At 47.0% G+C, this 23,223-nt stretch overlaps 1 protein-coding gene across 8 annotated transcripts in view; it reads left to right on the forward strand.

Annotated features, from left to right (window-relative positions):
• Window positions 1-23,223, forward strand: part of pcm1 (pericentriolar material 1) — a 313,048-nt gene that overhangs the window by 57,704 nt on the left and 232,121 nt on the right. For all 8 annotated transcript variants that reach the window (XM_072496879.1, XM_072496880.1, XM_072496881.1 and 5 more), the window contains 3 exons: window positions 4,341-4,518; window positions 20,311-20,420; window positions 21,473-21,683. In XM_072496879.1, the coding sequence (XP_072352980.1) occupies window positions 4,341-4,518; window positions 20,311-20,420; window positions 21,473-21,683 (499 nt within the window). The remainder of the gene's footprint in view (window positions 1-4,340; window positions 4,519-20,310; window positions 20,421-21,472; window positions 21,684-23,223) is intronic.

Here is a 23,223-nt window from a genome sequence, read left to right on the forward strand (position 1 = left end):
GACCGCCAGGTCCAGGACCTCGTCCTCAATACCTGACACCTTCTGCTCCACCACGCGAAGTTCCGTCTCCTGGGTCTTTAAAGTCTCCTTAAGCCCCTCAATTGCCTGTAACAACGGGGTCATTACTTCCTTCTTCAGCAGGTCCACGCACCGTCTCACCACCTCGTCCTGCTCAGGCCCCCATGTCACCTGTGGTTTCTCCGCCGCCATTTTGTTTCACTCCCCCTCTCTCTCTCTCTCTCTCTCTCTGATCTTCTGGCTGCAGATTCTTCGGGCTGCAGCCGCCGCCGCCGGTTTTTCCCTCCGTCTTTCGGGGGGGACTCCCTTCCCTCGCGCCTCGCACCGGGTTTTATGGCCGTCCAAGTCCCCGTTGGGGCTCTTAAAAGAGCCCGAAGTTCCGTCGGAGCTGGAGCCGCCGAAACGTGCGGCTAGCTCATCCCTGCCGCAACCGGAAGTCGATAGGTGTGTTTTTTGGGGACAGCTGTGTCCTTTCGGGCTCAGTCAGTCGTGGTGCTATGAAACAACTCTTGATGATGAGCACTGAAGTTTCTCAACCAGGTACATTTCATGGCCGTGCTATCCTTAGTGTTACAAGAGGTGCATATTTCCATTTACCCTTGCTGTCAGTACTTGACTTTAGGATTTTATAAAGGCCAAAATCACGCAGACACTGGGTTTTTGGCTTAACCACAAATGTGTTTATTAAAAAAACCTCCTAGTGCTCTATTACAAGAGCTCTAAACTAGCGTAATTACGCTACACAACACTTGAAACCATGACTTATGAATACAAAGTTTCCACAAAAATAACCACAGGCAAAATCCCACTTTCTGTCCAATCCTCAATTCAAACCCCTGTCAGGATTTCGTTTCTACCTATAAACTATCTTTAAACACCAGCCCTAATATCCCACAGATCTGGCCAGTTGATGCAGATAGTTGGTCTTTCCGGTTGGACATATAGGTTCGTCAATCAGGTTGACTGTTGCCGATTCTGCATCTGTGACTGGACTACATGGCCTTTTTAATTTCAAAACTTTATCAAAAATACCAAAACTTATTTCCTGGAGATGGTCTGTTTGGGTGGTCAGTGATTAGCACCTTTTAATCTCTTTCCACTTAGTTCCTATCTAGTAACCATTCATCATGATGATGTTTGCACATGCTTCTGGCTCCCAAGTTGATATGTGTGATAAAGTTTGTTTTATCAGCGGCACGGTGGTGCAGCGGGTACCACTGCTGCCTGACAGCATCAGAGACCCGGGTTAAATTTTGGCCTTGGGTGACTGTGTGGAGTTTGCACGTTCTTCCCGTGTCTGCGTGGGTTTCGTCTGGGTGCTCTAGTTTCCTCCCACAGTCGCAAAAATGTGCAAGTTGGGTGGATTGCCCATTCTAAATTGCCCCTTAGTTGTGGTGATAGGGCAGGGAGGTGGGATGGGGAAAGAGTGGGCGTAGGTAGGCTGTTCTTTCAGAGGGTCAGTACAGACTCGATGGGCCGAATGGCTCCTGCACCAGAGGAATTCTATGGTTCTCCTTAGCTGTTGTTGATGTTTGTTTGTATAATGGCTGTTGCCTGGGGCCATCAGCTCTGATGGTGTCTCCAGATTTTTTATTTGGATTGCTTGATGGCCACTGTTTTGTCTTTGAGATTATAATGTTGCAGTACCTTTACAGAGTATTGACTTGGTTTCAATATCGCCATGTTTTAAAGATTAATCCCTTACAATACAGCTTGTCTCTCTCTGTGTATTGGAAGTTGGGCCTGTTTGGTTCAATGTTCATGTCCATGAAGCTTTTGGGCGTTTATATTTCATAAAAATCTCTTATGAGGTGTTTCTGATCCTCCAGTGTTTCTTCCAAGTACTGCTCAACATGGAACACTGATTCGACAGTTGAAGGAGGGAGGTAGATGACATTGAGCAGGAGGTTTTCTTGCAAAGGTTTCACCTGATGCCATGAGATCTCATGGATTCCGGAATCAGTGTTCACGACTCCTGGGGTTACACCCTTCTGACTGTATAGCTCCGTTAACTGCCCCCCCTAGCATGTCTGCTTTGCTAGTGAGACAACGCATATTGGAATGGTGGTGGTAGAGTTTTGGTTGTTGTTGACTGAAATGTAAGATTCTGACTATGACTTAGCTTGGCTGTGGGACAGCTCTCCCAGTTTGGGAAGAAGACTCCAGATATTTGTGCGGAGGACTTCGCAGCATTGACTAGGCAGGATATGCTTTTATTGTGTCTGGTGATAGTTTGGTGCATGGTCATCTATCAACTTTATTTTGGAAAGGGTTTGAGAGAAGTGAGTGACCATTTCAGAGGGAAGTTGAGTCACCCAATGTTATATTCCTGGAGACATGTATAGTTCGGAATGGGCAAGTGTGACATATTTTTCTTTATAAGGGGCATTAGTGAATGAAATGACAATTCTGTAACTTTGTGGGAACAATTGATCATTTTTTACTCCAGATTAATTTAAATCCTGCAACAGTTTAGAGGTATAAACTCTGGTTCCTAACTCAGTGACCAAATTACTCTGCTCCTGTAGATGATTTAGATTCCTAGCAGATCTCTTCAAAGCCCTCAGTAAGAGCTTGCAATCCTGAAGTATTGTGCCCTGAATTCAATTTACTACTACTGTTGGGGTCCTAATAGTGTTTCAAAAAGATTTGGCATAACCTCTTTGTTCTTAAACTCAATAACTCAATTAAGAAAGCCAAGGATCTCATTTTTGATTTAACATTTTAAATGATTCATAAATGTGTACTCCCCTCTCTTTCTGCACCCTATTTAAAATTAGATAGTTTATCTGCATATTGCCTCTTATCAATCTTCCTCCCTAAAATTTATCTGCATATTGCCTCTTATCAATCTTCCTCCCTAAAATTTATCAATCTCAAGTTTTAAAATTGACCTTGCATTGATTCCCGTTTGAAGAAGAGAGTGCTAAACAAACGTCTGTCACACTTTGTGAAAGTGTTTGCTAATTTCTCTTCTGATAACTCAAATTCTAATACTTTGACTGTGCCCTCAGTTCAGGACTCCCCAACTAACAGAAACAGTTTCCCCTCATCTATTTGTTCTCCATCAATTGAATGAGATTCGTCAGGCATGGCCTATCCTTTACAAATCCATGTTGTCTGACTCTGATCAGCCGAAAGTTTTCAAGGTGTTCAGTCAGCCTACTCCAGCAATTTCTTGACGACAGTTATTTGCTCAACTGGTCAATAGTTCCCTGTCTCCTTTAAATAGTGGAGCAACATTGGCTTTAATTTTGCTGACAAACCTGGTTGGTCATCTTAAATTGAAAGCAAACTTAATGTATGTAAATCACAAGGTCTTTATTTGGTGACAGATTTTAAGTTGCTTTGTTAAGTTTTACATGGTGGCATATTTCCTATTTCAACAAAATGTCAGCCAAGGTGGCACGAACTAGGAAGAGTAGACAAATTTGGAGCCATTGTCCCTCGACGTTTCATGCTGTTACCTTGGGCTACAAATAACATAGATGCAGGATGTGCCCTGTAGAAGAAAAAGATCATTGAAGGAACCATAGTCGTTCAGGAAGGCAGCTCACCATCATCTTCTCGGTGGGCAGCACGGTAGCACAGTGGTTAGCATAGTTGCTTCACAGCTCCAGGGACCCGGGATCGAGTCCCGGCTTGGGTCACTGTCTGTGCAGAGTCTGCACGTTCTCCCCATTTCTGCGTGGGTTTCCTCCGGGTGCTCCGGTTTCCTCCCACAGTCGAAAGACGTGCAGGTTACGTGGATTGGCCATGATAAATTGCCCTTATTGTCCAAAAAGGTTAGGTGGGGTTGCTGGGTTACGGGGATAGGGTGGAGATGTGGGCTTGGGTAGGGTGCTCTTTCCAAGGGCTGGTGCAGACTTGATGAGCCGAATGGCCTCCTTCTGCACTGTAAATTCTATGACCTCGAGGGCAATTAGAGATGGGTGATAAGTGCTGTCCTAACCAATGACACCCACATCCATTAATTAATTAAAAAAAATTAGTTTATATCATATGCCGCATTTAAATTGATCCGTGATGTGGCAGCATTTCTGCCACTTGCCCCTTCCAAGGTTGATGTTTGGGTGTGTTTTGTCCTCTTTACCCCTGCTTCTCGTGTACGTGTATATGCATTGTGATTATAAGTCAGAAGAATCTGCACAGAACTACATTCTGATATGCTACTGTGTTCAATAGTAGTTTAACCTGACTAAATTTGTCAGTGTGACTTGCATTTTGTCAAATAGAATGGATCATTGGCTAATGAATGTTTTGGATGTCTCAGCTTAACTTTAGTGTATTAATGTCGTCATACATTGTCATGTTATTTTCAGGAGGATGATCAACATCGTAATGCAAAAGAAGAATTGGAAAATTTGAAAAAGCAACATGAACTTTTGAAAAGAATGTTGGAACAGCAAGAACAGTTGAGGACACTTCAAGGAAGACAGGCAGCACTTTTGGCACTGCAGCACAAAGCAGAGCAGACTATAGTTGGAATGGATGAATCTGGTACACAATATAACTATTAGTATACAATAGAATGTATACTCATTCTGTAGTGAAAAGTTTTATTTGACGTGTTTGTGAGCGTGTTGCAGTAAAAGAGAAAGGACATTTTTTAATGGAGGAATGAGTGTGAATCAATGATTTCAGCCGTTGCTTTTTCCTGATAGAGATTCTTCCTAATCTGCATGAGAAATTGAATTCTGCATTATGTGGGGCTATTGCTGGATGCACTCCTAAATTTGTTTGACTCGAATGGCTCCCTGGCATGTAAAGAAACAAATTAGAGAGAGAAGCTATTCCTTAAAGAGGATATATTGAACTTCTGTTGTGACGGGAAAGAGGACTTCATGGTTTCATTCCATTGTTGCTTTGGCTCAAACTATTATATATCAAATAGCATTTTGTCATGTTCTGGTGTGCTAAGTTTATAATAGTTGATAGAACAAGTAAAATTCTGGTTTCTTTTACGAAAGGTATCAGGATATTTTGCTGCTGTTTTGTTAATCAGATTTTGTTGGTTTTCATTAAATTCAATAGATTGTGGTAACTGAGTTAGTCAAAATTTTCCCGATATCATTATCTTTATCTGAGTCAATTTTACCCCTGCGAATTCTGTCTCAGTGCAATGATGGTGAAGAATTGATTGTAACAAGGGAACTGGAAATCAATGGACCTGGACTGCAAATTTGACCTACTCCTTAGATGGAGGGGGTGGGGGTATTTTTAAGGGAATTGATGGGATGGATGCTTGAAGGATATTTCCCCAGGCTGGGGAGTTCAGAATTAGGCATCATAGTCTCAAATAGGGAGTTGGTGAAGAGAAATTTCTTCACTTGGAAGATAGTGAATCTTTGGTGTTCTGTGCCCCAGAGAGCTGTGAATGCCCAGTTGTCGATGTATTTAGACAAAGGCTAGTAAATTTTTGCGTAGTTGAGAATTGAGGGATATGGGAATAGTGTCAGAAATTCGGATTGAGGAATGAGATCAGCTGTCATTGAATGATAGAGTAGGCTTGCAAGGCAGAATAGCCTATTTCTTAAGCTGTTGCAGGATGGAGTTAACACCTCAGATTTTATAACAATACTGAATCCAGGGTAGAATATAGCATACCAACAAAAAGGAGTTAGGCAATTTGTTAGGAATTCATTTTGCCACTCTGATTTAAAATATGGGAAAGGTAGGTTTCTTGTCATTTGTGTTGCGATTGTTGTGATTTGATTGTTTCTGACAACTACCTGAAAAAGAAAGCAATTTGCCTGCAACTTCTCATTGCATTGGCACCTAGAAACATGAGATTTCTGACATAATTGTTTTGGAAGTGCAGGCACAGATATTACTATGGGTACACTGCTGGATCCTCTTCAATTGTATTGTGTATTGCCTTCATGCCTCACACAAGGCACATAAAGGAGAGGAAAAATCTTTACAATCCATTGAGGTTTCCTCAATCTTGCATCAATGCCACCCCAACTGTACACTCTTTGGGGAAAGTATAAGAAAAAAATGACTTAACATAATTGAGTGAAATTTGAATGGTGTCTACAAGAGCAAATAGTTCCAGTTAAATATAGTAACTTGTTCAGCTAAATTATTCTGTTCACCCAGTACATTGTCAAGTTTACTTTAAAAGGATTGTAGTAAGCTGTATCCGCTGCATGTTTTCATTGTTTTCTCCAGATCATGATGACTGAAAATGCAATATTCCCAAAAAACTCCTTTCAAATTGGAGCGATCAGTGTTTCATTTGAAATTCCCAATACATTAGTCAATCTAATACTTCACACAAAAACATGAGATTTTGTTTTGAGGCATCACTTCTGCAACCTCAGATGACCTCAAGATATCCCTTTTTACAGTAATTCGGCCTTTTCGGGTCAATCATATACTCATGGCTCCTCTTGAGCAGAGGAATAATACAATTCTTGTTGCAACAACTTCAGACCTTGGTACTCAGCTATATAACTAACTACATTTTTTTTTAAAAATGGTTTTATTAAAGTTTTTCAAATTGACCAAATATTCCAAAAAATGTTTAAGTTTTTACAAATCCACAAATACAAAACTTCAGGAAAAAATACTAAAAAGAATATAAACTCACACAACTTCTAGTGATTAGTTCCTTAAAATAGGCATTGAAAGGCTGCCACCTCCAGTAGAATCCCGAGACCAATCACCTGACGGTGTACCTTTCTCCGGGTACAGAAACTCCATTAGGCCCCCTAACTGTGCCGAGGGACTGGACTTGGGTTGGGATCTCCACCCCAGCAGAAAATGCCTCCAGGCAATCAATGAAGCAAAGGCAGGAACATCTGCATATCTTCTGTCTGCAGCCAGGGCAATTCAGACACCCCAAATATGGCAACTAGAGGTCGGCTCCAATTCGACAATTAGAATCGCTGATTAGGTTCTGAAGAGGAAGACCCCAAAAATCACCAGTTTGGCACAGGACCAGAACATGTGCATGTGATTGGCTGGGTCCCTGGAACACCGCTCACACCGATCATCCACCTCTGGGGAAACAAACATTCACCTTGGTCAGGTGTGCCCTAAACACTGAGCTGGATCAAGCCCAACCTCGAACACGACGTTGTGGAGTTCACCTTGCAAAGGGCCTCATTCCGCATCTCGCCATCTACTATGGGCCCCAGTTCCCCCTGCCACCTTGATTGCACCCCATCCACTGGGCCCACCTCTGACTGGATCCGCCATAGATGCCAGCTGTGCTACCCTCCTCCGATCCCACAAGTGAAAAGATCCTTTCTCTAAGAGAAGTTGACGGCACCTCGTGAATGTCAAGAAGATTCCGTACAAAATTCCAAACCTGGAGATATCTGAACGAATTCAACCCCACGATCTCATATTTCACCGTCAATTTCTCCAAGCTGGCTAAACGCCCTTCCAGAAACAAATCCCCTAATCTCTCCAGCCCTTTCCTTCCCCATCCCCCAAACAAGGCCTCCAGCTTGGTTGGCTCAAACAGGTGGTTGATACAAATAGGGGCCAACTTTGACAGAGACCTGAGCTTAAATGTTGCCTGAACTGCCCCATATCGTGAAGGTGGACACGACCACCAGACTCATCAAATATTTTGCTGGTGAAAACTGGAGTGAAGCAGTCACCAGTGCACCCAACCCTTGAAGAGAAAACAAAACCTTGCATCATGTCACCTCAACCTGCACTAAATCAGCCCCTGGGTGACAACACCATTCCAGCAACTTTTCCACGTTGGCTGCCCAATAATAAAAAAGAGAATGAGACAATGCCAGGCCCACCGATTGTCTGTCTCTCTCTAAAACTGTCCTGTGAATTCTCAGAATCTTACCCGCCCATATAAAAGCTGCTATCAATTTATGAACTCTCCCAAAAAAGAATTGTGGAGGAAGACAGGAAGACGTTGAAAAAAAAAACGTGGAAGAATATTCATTTTGATAGACTGGACCCTGCCCTCCAATGTCAGGGGAAAGTTATACCACCTTTGCAGATCAGACTTCACCGTACTCGCCCGATTAGCGTAGTTCAGTTTATGGAGCTGGGCCCAGTCATGGGCCACTCGGACACCCAAATACCTGAAACATGTTCTGGCAAGGCAAAAGAGAAGCACACCGGGTTGGCTCCCCTCCCCGTGGGGTCCACTGGAAAATGTTCACTTTTTCATCGATTCGACTTGCATCCCGAAGTCTCACCCATAGTGGGGACTGGGTCTGTCACATAAAGCAGTAAGTTGTTGGTGTATAGGGATACCCTATGTTCCGCATACACCCCCCCCCCCCCCCTCCAGTCTCACGCGCCCCCCACGCACACGTGCCCACACATGCGGTGCACACACACGCGCCCCCCACGCACACGCCCCACCCACACCCACACACGCCACTCACTCACATGCACCCACGCGTGCCATCCACCCCCCCCCCCAAAACTATTCCCATCCACTTTCTCAAAACCCTCAAAGCCATAGCCAGGGGCTCAATCGGCAATCCAATTGGTGGTGAGGCATTGGACACCCCCCGTCGCCTTCCCCTAACCAACTGAAAGTACTCTGCTCAAAGTGTTGGTATGTACACTGGCTGACTGACGGGACGTTCCACAGCTTATACAGTCAACGTATCAACAAAACAATCTTTGGTCCAAGACCAAACCTCTCCAAAACGTTGAGGTACTTCCACTCTATCCTATCGATGCTTTCTCGGCATTCAAAGACACAACCACCTCTGGACCCGGCCTGACAGGCGGGGAGAGACTACATTTAACAGTCACCATTCGACGACAGCTGCGGCCCTTAACAAATCCTGTCTGATCCTTATCTATCATCCCAGCGAGGTGTTGCTCTTTTTAGCCTCCCGGCATTCAATTGCTAATATGTTGCAATTGTTCCCGGGGATAGCCGATTAAACTGCAGATGTCTGGGTTGATGTGCTGCTAATAGTCTTGAGTATCGATCTGGGCCAACTTCCCCAGAGCCGAATACGCTATTCTGTCTGCAGCTGTCTGTTTGTGTCCTGTTGGCTGCTTTTCCCATCAGCCTTTTCGGTTAGCCATTTTAAATCGGGGTTTGGCCAAATTAATAGGGAATCAGCCATTTTAGGTGGCTACAGTCCCTCCTTGTGATCCTAACGCGAAGCGTGAAGGATCACATCAATTTTGTCCTGTCTGTTCCCTGACGGGGGGAGGGGGGGGGGGCACCACCTCCTACATGGCCACTACTCTGACCCTAGCTATGCACACAAATTTACCTAAACAATTCTTGAGGGCGCTATGTCAGGCGGCGGCATGTATCTACAAAATAAAAACTTGGAACCTCGAATTTGACCTAAATACACTCATCAAGCATTGCATCATCCTATCTCTCTAAAACATACAACAACAATCATAACATTCCATATATTCTTTCCTGGCTTGGCAGTCAAGCTCAGGATCATACATTTTTTTTTCATGTAAGTTTTGTACATCTTTTTATTTACAGGAAAAACGCAAGTGCTTGTTCTTTATTTTTGTATTATAGGTCGCGGGGGTCTGGGGTCTGGTCATACCCGAACATAGGGGATTGGATCCGATATACGCTCTCCTCCGGTTGCGGAGGCGCATAGTCTGTACTGCACAGCAGAGTATGGCCAACGCTGATAGTGCTTCAATAACGTACGACAGGGAGTACCAAGTTATGAACTTGGCACACCAGGATAATGCAGCGTGGCTGGTGACTGGCCCTCGGTACTGCGGGGCAGTGAAACATTAACGGCAGGGGGGTTTGAAGTAATGGGGTCCGCGTTCCCGCGCAACCAAATGTCCAGTGTAAAAATCTTGATCACGATGAAAGAAGTCCTCATGGCAGTCCTCTTTCTCTTTCTTTCTTTGTGTTCTCTGTTTTCTCCGGTCCTGGAGCTTCTGGAGTTCTGTAAAACAAGCATAGTATCTGTAACTACCTTGGTATAATATCCGGTATGTTAGTGTGTCTGTCCTGCGGGACCAATTATTCCCTTATAATTGGTCACTATATGTGATTCCCTCATTTTTTTTTTCAAAACAAATGTTAGGACACGGCACACTTCCCAATGGTGGACCAGTGCTGATTTATCATCCAAATGTTCTAGGATGTAACTAGCATTTGGCAGCAACCCAAAGGTTGCCTAAATAAATAAAACTGTTTTTGAAAGGAAAAGGTTGAATGAGGTGCGTATGGGTCGCGACGGGTCAGATTTGGATGGAGTCCCCGGGTAGGACGGCTACCAATACTGTATCTCCACTAACCAAGCGTTTTTGACCAACGGGGGGGGGGGGTCCCCAGGCAGGGCGTGTCTCATGCCGTTTCTCCACTGCCTGAGCAACCGACAAGAACGGGCAAAAATGTAGTCATCATGGTGGGGTTGCTGCTTTGATTCTCCCGTCAAATCAGAAGAGCAGTTACGATCGGGCGTCTGATACCCGAACAAGTATCAGCTGAAAAGCTAGTTCCTCTGAACAAGCGTCTGGTCTGTTGACCAGGTATCTGCAGATAAGTTGGTACCACTGAACAAGCGTCTGGCCGCTGTGGGTCTCTGAGGCAAGTCGTCAGAGTTTCGGCAGAACGGGCGTGAGAAAAATTCTCCTGTCGGACGAACAGCACTTAAACAAACATACAAACAACGTAAAACATCCTGCAGGTTCCATCAGGAAGGACAACACTTTTCACCAAATGCCTCCTTTAAATCATCATGTGGACACCTCAGTTCTCTGTTGCGAACAGGGTCGCAAAGGGGTCTGACTCGGGGTCGTCCCCTTCTCCCGGGTGCCAAATTCTGGAGTGAATTAATGTTGAGAGGGCTGCGTGGTATGAGTTGGGGTTGCTCTCGTCGTTGCGGACGAGTCTGTAGGAGTTGTCGCGGTGCCAATGGCGTTCGTCAAGTTGTGTGGGGATAAAGTCGGGGTCGTTCGTGTGGTTCGGTGGTCGGTGGTGTGGTTTGTTTAAGAAAGTGATGAGGAAGGGGTCACTGGAGTCGAACTCTGAGTCGCTGGGTGTGGAACCAGGATAGTAGGGAGGCGTGCTGTGGCTGTCATCAGAGTCACAGTCGCTGTCTCTGCTGCTGCAGTCTGTGGGCGTTCCGGGGCGGAGTGTAAAGTTTGTGGGTGGAGTCGAGTCCGTGTCTGGGATGGACGCGGAGGGGGTTGGTGTGGTCACGTTGGCTGTGGGCGGGGTTTGGTCTGCTGCGTCAAACATGACGTGGTGGGCGTGGTTTGACTGTGCTCCATAAGCCTTTAGCTGGTTTATGTGAAACCACGCAGTCTTACCATTTTGGTATTTGATTTTATATACCGATGGGCTTACTTTATCCGTAATGGAGTACGGACCTGAGTGTTTTGGAGACAGAAATGTGCTGGGGTTATACACAGACAACATCACTTGTTGTCCTATATTATACTCCGTTGCATGTACTGCCTTATCAAAACAGGCCTTGCTCTGTTTTCTTTTAGTACCCAGTTTAACAGCGGCTGCTAACTGAGCAGTTTTTACATTTACAAGTAATTGTTCAACGGCTTTCTCGTGGGTGAGTGCCGTAACTTCAGGGCTGGTCAGGTCTAAACCCAACAAGTACTCTGTCCCTTTCATGGGGCGTCCGGTCATGAGGGTGTGTGGGGTGTAACCTGTGGAGGTGGAAACAGTTATGCAAAAACATCAGCGCAAAGGGGAGGACCGAATCCCAAGTGGTGTTCTGCTGGACCATTTTTCTAAGGGTGGTTTTTAGGGTCCGATTCATGCGCTCCACTATACCACTCGATTGAGGGTGGTACGCAATGTGAAATTTTTGGGTTATGCCAAATATCGTGAGGATGTTCTGCATGACCCATCCCGTAAAGTGAGAAACTTGGTCCGATTCAATACTGCGGGGGAGTCCCCATCTTGTAAAAATGTGGTGGGTTAGGATTTTGGCTGTGGTTTTCGCGGTGTTGGTGCGGGCTGGAAATGCTTCCACCCACTTTGTAAAAGTGTCTATGACCACCAGAACATATTTATAGCCATTCCTGCAAGGGGGCAATGGACCTATAAAATCGATCTGGAGGTTAGTCCAGGGGCCGTTAACGGGTCGGGTGTGGCTGAGGTGTGCCTTTTTGGCATATCTACCTGGGTTGTTCTGAGCGCAGATGAGGCAATTCTCAATGTAATGGGATACATCCTCTTTGAGATTAGGCCACCAACAAAGCTGTTTGAGGTGGGCTGCGGTGGGTTCGATTCCCTGGTGTCCATGACCATCATGGAATAAACAGATTATTTGGTTCCTATCCTGCTCAGGAACTACATAAAGGGTGTCCTTTAGCACCACACCGTCATGTGTGGTTATTGTATTTCTGTACCTCTCGTATGAGGCTGGAAACTTCCCTTTCACGATTTCAGTGAGCGCGCTATCCTGCTTCTGGGCTTCTTCTAGATCTTCGATCCTAGGCTGCGCGACCTGAACTGCACTCACTGGCGCACTGACTGGGGCGCTCTCGGGGGGCTTCTAAAAGTACCCATGCCTGGATCCTACCTTAGCCAGTGCGTCAGCTTTTACATTTCCAGGGGGGGAGGAACGATGGTGGCTGCGGACTTTTATAATGCCAAAGGTCCGGTTCTTGGCTTTTTCCAAAATATGGCAGAGTAATGGGGCTGAGGGGAGGGGTTTCCCATCCGCGGAAACAAATCCTCTCGTTTCCCAGAGGGGCAGAAATTCAGTGAGGCTGTTGCACACGTATAGATTGTCTGAATATATGTCTGCTGGGCTGGGGAAGGAATCTGGGTGCTCTACAATGTAAGCGATGGCCGCAAGCTCTGCTGCCTGCGCGCCTAAGTGTTCGGGTAATTTTAATGTGCTTTCCTCGAGGGCGCGTCCCTGCGCGTCCTCGACATAAATCCCACAACCTGTTATGCGTTGCCCATCCAGGACTGTGGAAGATCCATCCACATAGATCCTAATGGGGTCACACGTGTCCGGGTGAGGGGGGTTCTGAGATGGAGTGGCTAGTTTTCTGGGGGGTGTTTTAGCGATAAAGGGGCCTGTATTATGGTGGGGCGAGATGTTTTCACACTCATGGGTGGTTCCGGGGTACTGTAGATTGTCCGCTAAGTATGTGTGTGTTTTGGTCTGTTTGACTGTGATGTCCCGTCCTTGTAAGAGAAGGGTCCACCTAGCAGCGCGGATTTGGCTGACGGTACCGTCTTTAAGTCGTCCGTCTAGTAAAAGTTGGGTGGGGGTGTGCTCGGTCAAAATGGTGATCGGGTTCAGTCCGGTAATGTATGAAAAGTACTGGACTGCCCAGAAAACTGCGAGCAGGTGCCTCTCACAGGCTGAGAATCCCTGCTCCACAGCATCTAAAATTCGGGAGGCATAAGCTACGGGTCTTAGCTGGTCGTGCCGTTCCTGCAGGAGCATGGCTGAAAGGGAGCGGTCTGTGGTCGCTACCTCTATGGCGTAAGGAGAAAGCGGGTCGGGAACTTCTAGTGCGGGGGCGGCTATGAGCGCCTGTTTTAATGATTCCACAGCATCCGTATGCTGCGGAAGCCATTCCCAGGGGGCTCCTTTCTTTAGGAAGTCTGAGAGGGGCGCTGCCTTGCTGGCGAAACCGTCAATGTGGTTTCGGCAGTAGCCAACCAGTCCTAAAAACGACCGGAGGGCTGAAACGTGTTGGAGAAGGGGCAATTTAGCGATCGAGTCAATTCTTTTGTGCTCGATCTCGCGTTTGCCGTGTGTGATAATAGTACCCAAATATACCACTTTCTCTTCCAATATCTGGGCCTTTTTGGGGTTTACTTTACAGCCAATGGAATGTAGTAATTCCAGAAGTTCGGACAGAAGCGCAATGTGCTCTTCCTTTGTGTCTGTCTGCAGTAGTAGATCGTCTACATACTGTACCAGACATTCGGGGCGAGAACATTTTGCTAGTCCATTTGCCAGCTGTCGGTGGAAAATGGAGGGGGAGTTGTGGAAGCCTTGTGACAGGCATGTCCACGTGTACTGCTGCGCTCTGAAAGTGAAGGCAAATTTATACTGGCACGCCTTTGCCAATGGAACGGACCAGAACCCATTACTGACGTCCAAAACCGTGAAATATCGGGCATGGAGTCCCTGTTTGAGCATGGTCTCGGGACTTGTTGCAACGGTGGGGGCTGCTACGGGGTGACTTTATTGAGTTCCCGATAATCAATGATCAAGCGCCATGATCCATTGGGCTTCCTTACTGGCCAAATCGGGGCATTATTAGTTGAGGCTACCGATCTTAGGACGCCCTGCTCTAATAAACTTTCTATAACCTTGAGGATTTCTCCCTCTGCTTCTAGGGCGAATCCGTACTGCTTTTGGGGTCTAGGGTCCGGTCCTGTTATTTGTACGGAACCGGTCATCTGTCCACAGTCGTGTTTGTGGGTTGCGAATGCTGCCCTGTTCTTTTGCAGGACTGCCCTAACCGGTCCGTGCTGAGTATGGTGGGGTTGAACCAAAACCCGCCTACTGCGCTAATTTTGTTCATATAATCCCCTATATTGAGCGTTGCGGGGGCTCTCGCGGATTTCACCATCTTCCAGACACACTGGTTGACTGGATCGAAAGAGAGATGATGAGAATTCATGAAGTCGATCCCCAAAATGTGCTCTGCTGTTGGGGGCAGGTCGACTAACACTACGGGGTGTTTTGTATTAATGGTGCCGATTTGGATGGGTACAGGGGTTGTGATATGTCCCTGTTGTGAGTGGCCTGTGAAGCTGCTGAGGGTGATAGTGGCTGTGGTGGGCCATGTGTCCTTACCAAGGGTGGAGGAATTTAAGGTTGTGCGGGACCCTCCTGTGTCCCAGAGAAGCTCGATCGGCTGTCCCCTAACCTTTGCTGCGACTACGGGTCGTCCTGACCTATCCCACAGGGTATCGCAGACCCAGCTGGGGGAGCCTGTACACCGTCAGTCCGTTCCGGTCAAGTCTGTCTGATCGGACTGGGTGCTAACGCTATGTATGGGTTCTGTTTTTTCTTATTGATAGTGCCTGTCTGTTGGGCTCTCTGTGGCTTTTTAGGGCCATTGCATTCTTTGGCAAAATGTCCCAATTGTCCGCAATTGTAGCATTCTTGCGGTTTTGCTGGGGGGCTGCTCTTTCCCTCGTTTACCCAGGCGGGTTTGTGAAGATTGGTTCTTACTGCCTGCACGTTTGCGGCGGCTTGTTTTTCCTCTGGGGTTCTAGCTGCGGGTTTACTGTGAGCCGCTTGTTCCCAAACGCGGGAGAATCTTTTGACCACCCACTTCTCATTATGAGCCTCCTCCGAGGGGTCATAATTACTACAGGCATTCTGTCCTGCTTCCGTGGCATGGGAGATAAGGGTGCGGGTCCATTTGGCCATATTGTCTGCGGACAAATGGGCACGGTCTACATTTCCGAAAACTGATTCAAAGTGAATCCACAAGCGTCCTGCGAATGCTGTGGGGTGTTCAGACTTTTTCTGTCTGCACTTATTTAGACCGTCTACGGGGTCGCCCCGGTTATACCCGATCGCATCCAGGATCGCGGTATGCATTTCTGCAAGGGTGCCTCCTCCTACGTTCTGTGGGTCGGGAAGGGCTGCTGCTACCGATGGGTCTAGGCTTAGAACCATGAGCTTTACCTGCTCTTTCTCATCCAGGCCGTAGAAGGTCGCCTGGTGTTTGACGGTGGCAAAGAAATGGTGTGGGTCTGAAGCGGGGAGGAACGGTGTGCTTTTAGCGCACGCGTCCTGTAATTGGGTCACTGTGAGGGGGGTGGAATATAAGACTTCAGCCTCGTCTGCTGTGGCGGTGCGGTGGGTTGTTACAGGGTTCATGGGAGCCTGTATTACCTGCTGTGTGGGGGGTGGGGGTGCTCTCCTCCTTTGGGGCTTTCCCTGCGCACATGTTCCCTGAACATATCTCTGCGCTGTCTCTTGCAGTTCTTCCCAATCAGGGCCGTCTTCCTGTTCTAAACTTTCCCCAAAGGTGTCTTGGAATCCCTTTTGGACAGAAAGCATTGATTGCAGGTCTGCAATTTGCTTTCGGCACTTCGCATGGTCTAAGGTACTCTGCCTTTGTTCCGTGGTTGCAGCGTGGAGCGCTCTCAAGGCTGCCTTGAGATCACTACACTGCTTCTGTAGCGTCTCCACCTGCTTCTCTGTCTCTTTCTTAACCAGGACGGCACGCTGCGTGTCCTGATAAGCCTTCTCATACTGGGATTGAAAACTGCTTAAATGCGCCAGACAAGACTGGTGACCCTGTTTGGCATCAGCCACCTCTTCGTCCTTGGCTTCTAACTGCCTTTTCAATTCCAGGTTCTCTTTTTCCATCTCGCATACATCGATTTTACTCATACGATGTATGCCTTCTATTTCTTTTCGGAGTGTTCTGACGACCTCATCTGTGCCTCGCAATTGTGCCATGCAGGACACGATTGCCATCGGCTTGCGCGCTTTCGCTAAGCTTTTCTTATGGATTTCACTCATGTTCTCCCACCAAGTATGCCCTGTACTTCCGGGACCTGAGTCGTCATTATTACAGAAACCGCTCCACACGGGCCATCCTTTGCCCTGCAGAAATTTGCGAATTTCCACTTCCCAAATGGGACACTGTCCCACTTTAATGCTGCTGATCGGTGCGACCGCAAATTCTTCGGGGTTCATGAGGCGTTGCATTGCCTGCATTGCCTGTATGGCCATCTCTCTTATCTGCTCGCTACATTCAAATTTGGAACAGGGGGCTAAGGTGGTGTCGTAGATGTGGGTACGGCTTGCGCTAATTTCCGAAAATACAGACTTCCGACCGTTTTGACGCAACAAAAATCTATCCGTTTTACTTTATAACCCTGTTAGTTACGCATGCATACACACACTTCCGAACTGTGAAGTATTAACCAGAACCGCTTGAACACTTGTTTTTTTTGTTTTTGTTTCCGATTGGGTTCTATTCGTGGGCAGCACGGTAGCCTTGTGGATAGCACAATTGCTTCACAGCTCCAGGGTCCCAGGTTCGATTCCGGCTTGGGTCACTGTCTGTGCGAAGTCTGCACATCCTCCCCGTGTGTGCGTGGGTTTCCCCCGGGTGCTCCGGTTTCCTCCCACAGTCCAAAGATGTGCAGGTTAGGTGGATTGGCCATGATAAATTGCCCTTAGTGTTCAAATTTGCCCTTAGTGTTGGGTGGGGTTACTGGGTTATGGGGATAGGGTGGAGGTGTTGACCTTGGGTGTGGTGCTCTTTCCAGGAGCCGGTGCAGACTCGATGGGCCGAGTGGCCTCCTTCTGCACTGTAAATTCTATGAAACTATTCAAATTTCTGGGGTTCTCCCGGAGTGGTTTTCCACTTCTATGTCGGGTCCCGGCGGAGTCGCCAATCATGTTGCTCTTTTTAGCCTTAGTTTATTAGCTCTGATTATGTCACCTTTGCTCACGAGTCGCCAGGTATCTTTCTGATACCGCCACGTGGTTCAAGCTCGAGTTATGATTAATAAGTCAACACACCGCTTAGTAAGATTGAAATCAACGGTCATTTATTATATACAACAATTAATGCTTCCACAATAATCCTACTATTTATATAGAAACCTACCACTACTGGCCAATACTTAACTTTAGGAAGGGCCCACCAGGTCAGGGAAACGAATGGCTTATCGAATCGGATCTGGCCCGCGTGATTCAAAAAGGCTGATGTGGGTCGATGGCTAGGAGTCTTTATCGGGTAGCGATCGCTGGAGTCAGACTTACTGTTTCTGGTCGATGTTCTTGCGAAGGTCTCGAGCAGGAGAAGAAGGGAGAGAGAGAGAGAGATCTGAACTTGGCCCCTCACTTTATAGGGCCCAGGGTCTTCCCGCCTCTCGGGGCGGCCCTTGACCCTGAGTCCCAAGTGATTGGACTTGTTCCCAATCACTGGGTTCGATATATCCAATAACGGGGCGATTCCCCGATCGGGGGGTGGTCGTTCACCTGTCTTTGTTTCGGCCACTGCAGGCGCCGACAGGTCTGGCCTGGCATTCAATTGCTAATATGTTGCAATTGTTCCCAGGGGATAGCCGATTAAACTGCAGATGCCTGGGTTGATGTGCTGCTAATAGTCTTGAGTATCGATCAGGGCCGACTTCCCCAGAGCCGAATACGCTATTCTGTCTGCATTTTAGGCGGCTACAGAGGCGAGGCTCGAATCGCATCGCGAGCACCGTAGCCAATTCCAGGACCGTCAATTGACGCTATACACCAGATACAGAGATGACGTTTTTTTCCTTTGGACCCACAGTGAAGAATCACTGAAACGACTACACAAAGGCACCAATAAGTTCCATCCCACCATCAGACTCACCATGGACTACTCTTCAGAATCGGTTGCATTCTTGGACACATTCATCTCCATCAAGACGGTTACCTCAGTACTTCGCTTTACCGCAAGCGCACGAATAACCTCACGATGCTCCACTTCTGTTTCCACCCGAAACACATTAAAGAAGCCATCCTCTATGGACAAGCCCTTCGTATACACAGGATCTGCTCAGACGAGGAGGAATATAACGGACATCTACAGACGCTGAAAGCTGTGTTCCGAAAGCTAGTGATTCCAAATAAACCTGTTGGACTTTAACCTGGTGTTGTAAGACTTCTTGCTTGGCTTTCGCATTCAGCAATGAAATAGGACAGTACGCCCCACATTCCACAGGATCCTTATCTTTTTTTCAACAGGAGGGAGATTGATGCCTCCACTGGTGTTGCTGGAAGGGAGCCACGAGTTAGAGAATTCTGAAACATGTCCACCAGCAACGGGACCAACTGTCCAGCAAACCTCTTATAAAATTCCACCTGAAACTCATGCGGCCCTGCCTGTTTGCATCTGCTCTATAGCTGCAATGACTTCCCCCGGACCAAATGGTGCATCCCCCACCACAGGAAATTCAAGGCCCTCCAAAAATGGCAACATTTTATCGTCAGACAAATAGTTCTCCCCCCCCCCCCCCCCCCCCCCCCCCCCCACACACCTTGTATTTCCATTACAATTACCTTAACCACTACCCCCTAACCACATTGGTCCCCCTTTTAACATGTGCAAACCCCAAATAACAACAACTATATACAGTATAGAATAAATCCCAACTCTCCGCCAACCGATGATTCTGAGGTTTTGTCCCCTTGATCTGTTCTCCAGATCATACACCTTTGCCCTCAGGATCTGTTTCTCTCCCCCACCAACGAGATCTCAACCTCCGACGAGGCGATTTGACCACTGCCTGGACAAAACTTGTTCCACTCCCTTCAAACACTTCTCCGCGTTCCTTCACAGGCACCGAGGTTTTCTCCATCTTATCTCAAATCAGACCAAGCGCCGCCTCAAGCCACTTTTTGAGGGTTCCCATCATCACCTGCCCGTGTTTTTCCAAGTGCCTCCCGAACTGCTCCTCAAACTCCATAACCCCCGTCAGTATTTCCACCGTAATTTGAGCGACTGCACCCACGAGTTGTATAGCCATCTTTCCTGCTTGTGAGCCATGCGGACTCCCCAAATCCGTCGAAGGATTTCTACTTATAACTTTCTTTCCACCAGCCTTTTTTTTTTGTTTTTGAGATTTTCGATATTCTTTCTTCGACAGACTCACTAAACGTTTCGATGGGCTGAGTTTGTTCACCCAAACTTCTTTGTGATCCGGGCAAAAAGGACCAAAAAAACAAGCGCCCTGGCTGGAGCTACCTAGTGTACAGCCTTCTACATGCTGCCACCTGAAGTCAAAACTACATTTTTAACAACAAATTCGAAGCTTGTGTTTTTCGCCATTCCGTTTTCACTTTTTCAAATAAAATAAAATGTCTTGCCAACATACCATTTTCACACGTCTGAATCAAAAGCTTGAATAAGAGAGGGAGAAACTGTTCCAACTCCTAAACGGATTTAAAAAAACCCAAGAAGGCACATATTTAATGTAATTGGCAAAAGAAGCAAATGTCATATGAGAAAAAACACCTCATACAGCGAGTGGTTAGGGTCCACGATGTACTGCCCGACAGTGAGGTGGAGGCATTCAAGAGGGTCTTAGATGATTATTTGCAAAGAAACCATCTGTCGGATTATGGGGAGAAGACAGGAGAATGGCACGAGGTGAAATGCTCATTTGGGGAACCAGTGCAGACTCGGTGAGCTGAATCGTCTCCTGCCCTGCAACAGTTCAATGAAAAGTGCAGGTTGTTCACTGCACTTTGTTAACTAGCAGTTTGTGTCATATGCTGAAAATCCATTTAAATTGGGACAAGGTTTTATTGTATGTGGTACAAACATCATTGCAAAACTCTTAAAAGATATTTTGGTAACAAAAATATTTTTTTTTCTCATCCTTAATAGTTGTAACTGAGACGACTGGTAGTGTTTCAGGACTAAGTATAACATCTGAACTAAATGAAGAACTAAACGATTTGATCCAGCGATTCCACAACCAACTCCAGAACTCCCAGGTATAGAATCTCACAAAGAATTGTCATTGCCAAAAAGATGAGACTTTTTCTATAATTGTAGTCTGCTTTATCCTGTGTTCACTTAATCAAATGGAATCGGAGAGGAGAGATTTGGTGTGGGGAGGAAGAAGGGGACTGGAAGATGGATGTGGTGGAGAGGGATGAGGAGCAAGTAGATGAGTAGCAGGGGGGCAGAACAAGTTATAAAACTGAACAAACGAAGAGCGAGAGACCAGAAAAGAAGAGGATTAGTGGGAAGGCAAGGATGGGAAGGGTGGTGATGCCATGGAGGGATCAGGAAGGGAAAGAAGGTGGATGTTGGTGGGAAGTAATGTGCCATTTTTATTGGACGCTTCACCCCTCTTCGGGCTGTCCCATCATGTGCCTCCACCCTTGGACCCATTCCTCTCCCTCTTCTCTTCATTCATTCCATTGTCCTCATCTAGCATTGGCTGAAATTGAGAACTTAGCAGCACTGTGGCTACAAGTAAACCCTCTTCTCGCCGCTCCAGGGAATCACACTAGTGCTCCCTGGTAATGAGTAATGTTTCAAAACCCAATCTGACTATCTTTATAGTGAGTATTCCAAAAGATGAGGGAATCTGTAAAATGTCATAAACATCTTTATTCGTATCACAAGTAGGCTTACATTAACACTGCAATGAAGTTACTGTGAAAATCCATGAGTTGCCACACTCCGGTGCCTGTTCGGGTACACAGAGGGAGAATTCAGAATGTCCAATTCACCTAACAGCATGTCTTTTGGGACTTGTGGGAGGAAACCAGAGCACCCGGAGGAAACCCACGCAGACATTGGGAGACGTGCAGACTCCGCACAGACAGTGACCCAAACCGGGAATTCGAACCTGGAACCCTGTGCTGTGAAGCAACAGTGCTCACCACTGTGCTACCGCGCAGCCCATTTTAAGCTTCGTATCATGCTCCGCGGAATTAACTTTCTAAAATCTTCACAAACATATACAGTTAGTTTTGGTGAAATTAATCATCTGTTATTGATGCTCTGGCCAATATGTGTACTCTTACAATTGCAGTCAGTCCCTGACAACAGAAGGCAAGCAGAAAGTCTGTCACTGACACAAGAGGTTTCGAGGAGTAGAGATTCCTCAACTTCAGAACATTTGTCAGAACAAAAAGTCCAGCTGGTTAATAAGTTAAAAGTTTTGCAAGGCAAGAAGGAGAGAATGGATAAACTACTTGATGAGCTGCATACACTCCGAGACCAGCATGTTAACAACAGTTCGAGTAAGTGCCAAGTTTACCACTTAGACAATGTGATAACAAATCAAAGTTTGACTAATTATGATATTGAAATGCTATTAGAAATGAGTTTGTCCGGAGTTGTTGAACTTGTAAATATTGGGATTGGCATTCCGGATCCTGGGCTTGATAAATAGAGAGGTATAGAATACAAAAGCAAGAAAGTTATGCTGAACTGGAACTTCCAGTGGCGGCATGTATTTGGAACTCGCACATTGGGTAGTTCCTGTTTGAGGCTGTTGTTTTCTGTGTTTGATGCCTGGTTCCAGGGGCAGCTTTTGAATAATCTGGTGCAGGAAGACGTAAGGAAGGTGGGGAATGTCTAAGACCCAGGAAAAAGCCACTGGGAAGAAGGGGCGAGCGAAAGTTCGCCGTTGAGTGAACGGGTCAGCCCGGCAGCATGAAAGATGGCGGAGGCTGGATTGCTGGGTGGGGCCGCGCCATTCATAGTGAGGACTCTGACCGAGGTCATGGCTGGAGAATTTGAGAGGCAGTTCACCAGGCATATGGAAGTGATGCGAAAGGGGATGATGGCAGTGATGAAAGAGCTGGTAGAGGAGGCAATGGCCTTGATGAGGGTGACGGTGTTGAAGATGTCGGCTGAGGTAGGGGAGCAAGCAGAGAAGTTGAAGGGGGTGGGTGAAGCTCTGTCGCAGCACAGTGACCAGTTCACCTCGATGGGTGAGGAGCTATGGAAGGTGGTGGAGACCAAGAAAGGACTCCGAACCAAGGTGGAGGATCTGGAGAATAGGTCGAGGCGGCAGAATTTAAGAATAGTGGGCTTGCATGACGAGATGGAGGGCACGAGGCCAACTGAGTACTTCGTGAAGATGTTGGCGAAGTGGTTGGGGATGGGGGAAGAAACCTCCCGGTGGCCCATGCAGAAGGCAAACGAGTTGCAAAGGCGTTCATAATTTGTTTCCACAAGTTCCATGTTAAGGCGAAGTTCCTGAGTTGGGCAAAACAAAGGCGTGAAGTGAAGTGGCAAGGAGCTGATATTCGTATGTACCAGGACTTAACTGTGGAGCTGGCGAGAAGGCGGGGGTGGCCTTCGATCGGGTGAAGGCAGCACTCTTCAGCAACTGTGTGAGGTTCGGTGTGGTCCACCCGGTGAAGCTGAGGGTGACCTATAACTTGAGAGACTTCTACTTTGAGACGGTGGAAGCGGCGGACCCTTTTGTGGTCTAAGGACTGGGGTTGAAATGAGAGATGGGACTGGGGTTTGGCTTCAGGCTGAGGGGCGGTTAATTGTTTGCACAGTCATATCTTGTTTCAGGGTGTTTATTTGTTTTCTATTGTGGAGGAAATGTTTGGGGATCTGGGTTTCGGGTAGGTTGATGGGTAAGGGTAGTGTACCTTTGCTATGGACGGCAGTGCGTATGAGAATATTGGGCTTTGGGGTTATGGCTGGGACGTGGGTTTTTGCACTGGTCATGTGTGAGTGTCTTTTTTTTCAGGGATTGGGTCATGGGGGAGGGGATTGGGAGGAGGGGGCCTGGGCAGGGGCCTCCACACTAGCAACCAA

Source organism: Scyliorhinus torazame, chromosome 3 (assembly GCF_047496885.1).
Source record: "Scyliorhinus torazame isolate Kashiwa2021f chromosome 3, sScyTor2.1, whole genome shotgun sequence".
NCBI lineage: Eukaryota > Metazoa > Chordata > Chondrichthyes > Carcharhiniformes > Scyliorhinidae > Scyliorhinus > Scyliorhinus torazame.